The sequence below is a fragment of the Ambystoma mexicanum genome, chromosome 14, assembly GCF_040938575.1.
Source record: "Ambystoma mexicanum isolate Mex_15411 chromosome 14, UKY_AmexF1_1, whole genome shotgun sequence".
Taxonomy (NCBI): Eukaryota; Metazoa; Chordata; class Amphibia; order Caudata; family Ambystomatidae; genus Ambystoma; species Ambystoma mexicanum.
The window spans coordinates 673,801,269-673,808,694 of record NC_090940.1 but is presented as its reverse complement, the minus strand read 5'-3'; the positions used below and the strand labels follow the sequence as shown (position 1 = coordinate 673,808,694).

The 7,426-nt window shown below is 48.9% G+C and overlaps 1 protein-coding gene across 3 annotated transcripts in view; it reads right to left on the bottom strand.

Moving 5' to 3' along the window:
• Positions 1–849: 849 nt before the first annotated feature.
• KCNH5 (potassium voltage-gated channel subfamily H member 5) overlaps positions 850–7,426 on the bottom strand; it is a 628,566-nt gene continuing 621,989 nt past the window's right edge. For 2 of the 3 annotated variants that reach the window (XM_069638247.1, XM_069638248.1), the window contains exon 12: positions 853–3,423. In XM_069638247.1, the coding sequence (XP_069494348.1) occupies positions 2,515–3,423 (909 nt within the window). In that variant the 3' untranslated portion in view covers positions 853–2,514. Of the gene's footprint in view, positions 3,424–7,426 lie in introns of all 3 variants that reach the window. The other variant, XM_069638250.1, reaches the window with a different exon arrangement.

Here is a 7,426-nt window from a genome sequence, read left to right as displayed (position 1 = left end):
GTCGGTATGAGAAAATAAATATATGTTTTTGAATCTCTGTATTCTTGTACATGTCCTTGACTCCATGTTTGGATCTGCCACTTAGCAGACCAACCATTTCACTACATTTTTGGACCAGCCTAAATACTTGAACCGGTCCACCAAAACAATTGCCTTGAGTATTGTTCACTAGCAAGGGCACACCTGCTTGTTTTCAAACCGACCATATCGCCACAATCCCAAGCGAGCACCGTCTTTTACATGGTTTTTCTATTCAGACATTTTCATGGCACACAAAGATCGCAACCAGAGCCAGATAAGCTCAAATGTAACGTTATTGAATATATTGGCTTATTTTTTCATACAGTTAATGAAATACCCAAAGAATGGCACTGAGCTGCGCAAATCTTGTGTTAAGATTGTAAAGACAATAAATCCACTTACAATTAATTTTTAACATTTATTTTCATTTCGTGTTTGTTTTATTGCTTAGGGGCAGACCTGGATTGCTGTACAGGGTGTGGGTAGCCGGCGTTTGGGCTGGCATCCTTTACCAGTACTGTGGATTGCTGTACAGGGTGTGGGTAGCCGGCGTTTGGGCTGGCATCCTTTACCAGTACTGTGGAGCACTGTACAGGGTGTGTGTAGCCCGCGTTTGGGCTGGCATCCTTTACCAGTACTGTGGAGCACTGTACAGGGTGTGTGTAGCCCGCGTTTGGGCTGGCATCCTTTACCAGTACTGTGGATTGCTGTACAGGGTGTGGGTAGCCGGCGTTTGGGCTGGCATCCTTTACCAGCACTGTACAGGGTGTGGGTAGCCGGCGTTTGGGCTGGCATCCTTTACCAGTACTGTGGAGCACTGTACAGGGTGTGGGTAGCCGGCGTTTGGGCTGGCATCTTTTACCAGTACTGTGGAGCACTGTACAGGGTGTGTGTAGCCCGCGTTTGGGCTGGCATCCTTTACCAGTACTGTGGAGCACTGTACAGGGTGTGGGTAGCCGGCGTTTGGGCTGGCATCCTTTACCAGTACTGTGGAGCACTGTACAGGGTGTGGGTAGCCGGCGTTTGGGCTGGCATCCTTTACCAGTACTGTGGAGCACTGTACAGGGTGTGGGTAGCCGGCGTTTGGGCTGGCATCCTTTACCAGTACTGTGGAGCACTGTACAGGGTGTGGGTAGCCGGCGTTTGGGCTGGCATCTTTTAATAGTAGCGCAGTACTGGGAGTCGTGGTCTGCGTGGGCATTGGGACTAGTCATTGGCCATGTGTTGCTAAGAAAGCCACATATGAGAGATTCGCGAAGTTGGAGAATTATGGGGGTATTCCGATATGAGGATCGAGTTCCAGAGGCTGAATGGTGACAAGGAAAGGATCGTTTCTCTCTTTGAGGGCAAGTTGTGACTCAAGCAGGTTTAGACTTTGTCAGACACGGCCAACAACCCAACTACTATGGTGGCGATTCACCAAAGTACAACAGCCCAGTGACATAGCTTAAGAAATGAAGGGCCGTCACTTCACTGCAGAATGCCCAGGCGGATGTGTGAGGGAAGGGAGAGCCTTTCCCTGAATACAATTACCAGAGGCGCTCATCCGGGAAGGTGGCTGCACCCAGGAACGCAGGGACTGCAATAGGGAGCCCAGGAGCTGGGGCGCCTAAATCCAAAGGGACTCCCCTCCTTCACATCACTCAGTTCATTGCCCCCCATTCACAAGTCCAGAATGAGTGGGGTTTCTTCATGGCTTACGTCAGAGGCAATATATCTGTTAGGGCAAGTGCCTTCAGTGTTTGCTCTTGCAGTGTTCTGGCAGCTGCGGCCATTTTCAGGTTGGCTATGAATTATTGAGTAGCTGTGACAGAATAACATCGCTGCATTCAGACTAGGCCTGGGGGTCTGATTTACATTAGTATGTATTGAGAGCACTCCGTCTCGTATTGCTCGAATACAATTCAAATTTAAAAAGATTTAAAACGATCAATGTACAATATACCCAGTTTGGAAACATTGCACTAAATAGGACACTGGGCAATTACAAACAGAACAGAAGGCAGGGGTTAGAAGCCCATGGAAAGGCGCTGGCAAGAGCTTGTAATAAAGGAAGGCGTGCCAGCACTCCACAGGACTGCCTGAGCAGAGAGACTGCAAGCATGCAATTCATCAGAGGACCAAGCCATGAAGGCTTGGGTATAAAACATACATGTACATATAGGAAGCCTTGTAAAACGAGGCTTGGAAGATTCAGCTCGCTTTAGTGTCCATGTATCGCTGTTTCCCATCTCAACATTGAGAAAAAAAGCTTTAAAAACTCAGCCTGAGATAGTCACCCCTCTTAGTATTACTGGTAGGGTCAACCCTGATTCTTCCCATCATATACAGCTTTTATTAAATAAATATCCTCTATATAATAAAGATTATAAATGTAAAATGTGCATGCAGTCAACTGCATATTATACAAGCAAGGTCTCGAATCATTGCAATCTTCTAGGGCAGGCCAGAAACCAGCTGGACATGCAATATTTACATTATTCAATGTGCAGATCAGTGAATGCCCTCTTTCTGGGATTCGGGCGTTGTGGGTCTGGAGACGCTGAATATGTCCTGGCAGGGGATCGGGCACCTGGGGGAGGAAGGAGGGGAGCCTTGCTTTTCAGAAAGCAGTTTTAAAATGTCCCCAACTTGTTTTTCAAGGTTGGCCATTCGGCTGCTCAGGGACTGAAGGTCTCCCTTCAGTTCGTGCTTCACCTCCTGGAGCGCGCTCTGCAAGTCTTGCTCTGGGATGGGGCAGAAGGGGTGCTTGACATCAACTGGAAGAGCACCATGGTCCACCGTGCTACGATTGTCACAAGCTTTGTCCAAACCAAGGTCACTTTTAGTTATTCCGCTGTGACCGTCAGAGTCTGGTTTCCTTAAAGGGATTTTCAGGACGCGGGTCTCTAAGTCCGCGTGTTTAGGGCCATCGGAGAGTAGAGCCATGGACTCTGCCTTGGTGACATTGTTCCAGTCTTCCCTCTTCTCATCTTGTGCTGCCATATTGTTCTTCAGCCGGAGCCACCCCTTCCCGTTCCCATTCTTCATGCGCAGGGGGCTGCTCCCTCGCAGGCATTTCGGGTCACCGTTGACGTTGGGCTTCAGCTCCATTGCGTCGCGGTTGTTCGGCTTGAAGGTTTCGCTGGCTCGGACATAGGAATGCGTAGTGTGGATCGGCGTGATCTGGGACACCGTGACCACACTCGTCCCAGTAACAGGAGCTCCATTGTAGATAGAGCGGTTCTCCAGGTGATGGCTCCTTCCCAGGTCGCCCTGATTACGCAATTCCTTCTGCTGCTTGAATTTCTGGAAGAGCTTCCTCACAGGGTGGTCGACCGGGATGCTGAGCGCGACTTCGTTCTTCTGGCGGAGTCGCTCTTCCTCTTCCTTTTTCACATCACTGATCTTACGGAAAATGATCTAGGGGCAATAAAAGACATGGTTTATTTCACAATAAGTTGAAACCACTTTTATGGCATGCTGAACACACAGACGACATTAAGTCCTAGCATCCTATTGGCTCTTTGCATGCGAGGATTGTCTAACTGTTGTCCTTCACTTAAACTCTTTGACGAAAGGGCGTGCAATGGACCTGCACGTTCACTGCATAAAAGTGTAGAAGCACACACTTTGTAGTCTGTGTAAAGTTCAATAAAAGAAGCAAGACGACGAGGAAATCCATCAGGGCCATTGTCAAGGGTTCACTGCGACGCTTTGGGAGCAGCACTGGCAGAAGGGAGGGCATTACTACTGCAGACACAATGAATGTGACATAAACATGATAGTTCACATTGGGTTTGCAGAAGATGTTCACTGCATGTACTCATTTATCTAATTCCCACAGTAATCAAGCAACCTTTCTTCGATTGTAATTACAATCATAAAACACGGAGCATCAACAAAGATAAAACTGCCGATCCTACATAAAATCATATAATCAGGCTTCTGACATGTTCTTTCAGATCATAAATTAAACCCTAATAAAAGTATCTTGCTCGAACCCTTAAAACAAACGAAGCACCTTCACATCGAATTCCATGAAACAGTTACTCATACAGTCAAAGATGCATAAAGACTACAATATTTCAATATGTAGGCCATGCTTTAACCAGAAATAAACATGGACCTTAAGGGATCAGAAAAAAGCCTTTCCCTAAGCGCAGGTTTTGTTATAGGAAGTTATCACCTAGCGTTTCACTGACAGGCAGTAGAACAGTGCAAACCCAAAGGGGTGAACCCCTGGATACTTTAGGACAGGTATTCCTGTTCTTAGACCCCGATGATTGCAAGAAGCACGTCCAGAGCCACCTGCCAGGACAGGGTTCAGGATTCAGTTGGATAAGGTTAAGGGTTGATGGATGGAAGATGAACTCATGAAGGGGGTTTTGTTAACCTATTCTCTGCTGGAAGGAGACCTCAAGGGCAACGCATTTGTCTTTAATGTAAGATAATACAGATCGTCACAGGTTTGAGCTTTGAGGCTGGTCTCCTGCATGACATGACCCTCCAGGATATTATGCCATGCAATGCACACTTTTGCAGCACACAATTGCATATTTTGTGTCATTTCGATTACTGAATGGAACCATTTGGCATCGTTCACAGCACACAAAACAGATGTCTTACCACAGAGAGCATTCTGCACAGAAACAACTATTTTTCAAATCCAATGGAATACTTTTTAAAAGTTTACAAATAACTTGATTCTTACCTTCAAGCCTTCCCTCCCCTATGCATCCCCAATCCCTCTGCGACAAGAAGGCAGCCCAGATAATGGCATCAAGACCTGGTGTCCTGCCACACCATGATCACAGGCCCTGAACCCTGGTGGCCTACCCGCTCACACCACAGGCACTCATACCAGACCCCCAAGCCTCAACGCCTGCGCCCCCCCCACGCCGGCTCCCATGCCTACCCCTGCTGCGGGAAAGTGAGTGCAGCAGTGTGTGCTAAAGGTGGGAGAAGGAGGAGCCCCCTAGTTTTTTCGTGACATATGGTTTTGGTTCCAGGCGAATTTCATTGCTTGATCTGAGGATTCTCGTTGGCTTGTAGATTGTTATTTTCTTTTGTAGGAATTATGCTCCCTCTCTGCTGATTACCCTGTGTGTGCAAGAGAGGTGCTAGGGAGGGTGTGTGCAAGAGAGAGGTGCTAGGGAGGGTGTGTGCAAGAGAGGTGCTAGGGAGGGTGTGTGCAAGAGAGAGGTGCTAGGGAGAGTGTGTGCAAGAGAGGTGCTAGGGAGAGTGTGTGCAAGAGAGGTGCTAGGGAGAGTGTGCAAGAGAGGTGCTAGGGAGGGTGTGCACAAGAGAGGTGCTAGGGAGGGTGTGCACAAGAGAGGTGCTAGGGAGGGTGTGCACAAGAGAGGTGCTAGGGAGGGTGTGCACAAGAGAGGTGCTAGCGAGGGTGTGTGCAAGAGAGGTGCTAGGGAGGGTGTGTGCAAGAGAGGTGCTAGGGAGGGTGTGTTCAAGAGAGGTGCTAGCGAGGGTGTGTGCAAGAGGTGCTCAGGAGGGTGTGTGCAAGAGAGGTGCTCAGGAGGGTGTGTGCATGAGAAGTGCTGAGGAGGGTGTGCGCAAGAGAGGTGCTCGGGAGCGTGTGCGCAAGAGAGAGGGGCTCGGGAGCGTGTGTGCAAGAGAGATGCTCGGGAGGGTGTGTGCAAGAGAGAGGTGCTCGGGAGGGTGTGTGCAAGAGAGAGGTGCTCGGGAGGGTGTGTGCAAGAGAGGTGCTCGGGATGGTGTGTGCAAGAGAGAGGTGCTCGGGAGGGTGTGTGCAAGAGAGGTGCTCGGGATGGTGTGTGCAAGAGAGGTGCTCGGGAGCGTGTGTGCAAGAGAGGTGCTCGGGAGGGTGTGTGCAAGAGAGAGGTGCTCGGGAAGGTGTGTGCAAGAGAGGTGCTCGGGAGGGTGTGTGCAAGAGAGAGGTGCTCGGGAGGGTGTGTGCAAGAGAGGTGCTCGGGAGGGTGTGTGCAAGAGAGGTGCTAGGGAGGGTGTGTGCAAGAGAGGTGCTAGGGAGGGTGTGTTCAAGAGAGGTGCTAGCAAGGGTGTGTGCAAGAGGTGCTCAGGAGGGTGTGTGCAAGAGAGGTGCTCAGGAGGGTGTGTGCATGAGAAGTGCTGAGGAGGGTGTGCGCAAGAGAGGTGCTCGGGAGCGTGTGTGCAAGAGAGGTGCTCGGGAGGGTGTGTGCAAGAGAGGTGCTCGGGAGCATGTGTGCAAGAGAGAGGTGCTCGGGAGGGTGTGTGCAAGAGAGAGGTGCTCGGGAGCGTGTGTGCAAGAGAGAGGTGCTCGGGAGGGTGTGTGCAAGAGAGAGGTGCTCGGGAGCGTGTGTGCAAGAGAGTGTGAGATGCAAGCTTTCTGTTCCTCATTTTGAATGGAAGGGCACCAATACTACAATACAAAGCACTGTGGCCCTAATACATCTTGTTTATGTTAAAGGATATTTGTACCGGTCACAATCACTACCGGAGTGGTTCCCTGGTGCTCTGGCAGATCTGAAACAAAGGGGGGTAGGTTAGGGGTGTTAGTTGGACAAAGTTTGGAGAAGAGCAAGGGAGCTGTGAAATACTGTTGGCAGCTTAAGTTTGGTTAACACTGTTCGCCAAGCATATCGGTGTGTTAATCGGTTCTGTGCCCGTCGTGTGGGGGTTTGTGTGGTGTGTTTGTTGCAGTATGATGAAGTGTGTGCGGGTTGCTGCGGTTTTAAGAGGTGTGGTTGTCTTTGGTTAAAGTGTGAGGTGTGTGAGGAGTGGTGTGGATTTTAGTAGTTTTGCGGGGGTTGGTTAGTATCCTTGTTTAGGAGAAATGCATATTCCTATTGCGTCTCCTTCATGATTAGCAGAGGTTGTTTCTTTCCGGTGATTACGTTTCAGCGTGATAAGGCTGTTTTATCTCTGTCATTATGCTAAGTTAGCTACTTTTGTTCTTCCATCCTTGTATTTAGCCAGCCCTTTTATCCCAGTTTGTCTTTGCTGTAACCTAGTCTTTTGTGTTGATTTACTTGCGAGCTAAGCCTGTATCCCACATCCTTTCTGAGTGAGTAAGGTTGTTGGTAGTGTTGGGCATTTATGCTAACTTCTGTCCTCATGGGGTTGTCACTAGTGTTTTTATTCCACTTGGCGTTCTCTCTTGTTCTTGTAGGAGTTTCCCTTAGTCGGTCTCGGTTGTTTGTGCCATCAAATGTTCTGTCAATCTGTTCTTTGTGTTTCCTGTTTGATTGTTTTAGTTGTTTCAATTTGGTTCCGAGATGTTGAAGAGCCATGTTTTTAGAAGTTTTCAAAATTTTAGGTGGTCCTTTGTGTTTCTTATTTCTTTTGAGAGGTTGTTCCAGGTTTTTGTGGCTAGGTGGGAAAAGGAGGAGCCCCCTAGTTTTTTCGTGACATATGGTTTTGGTTCCAGGCGAATTTCATTGCTTGATCTGAGGATTCTCGTTGGCTTGTA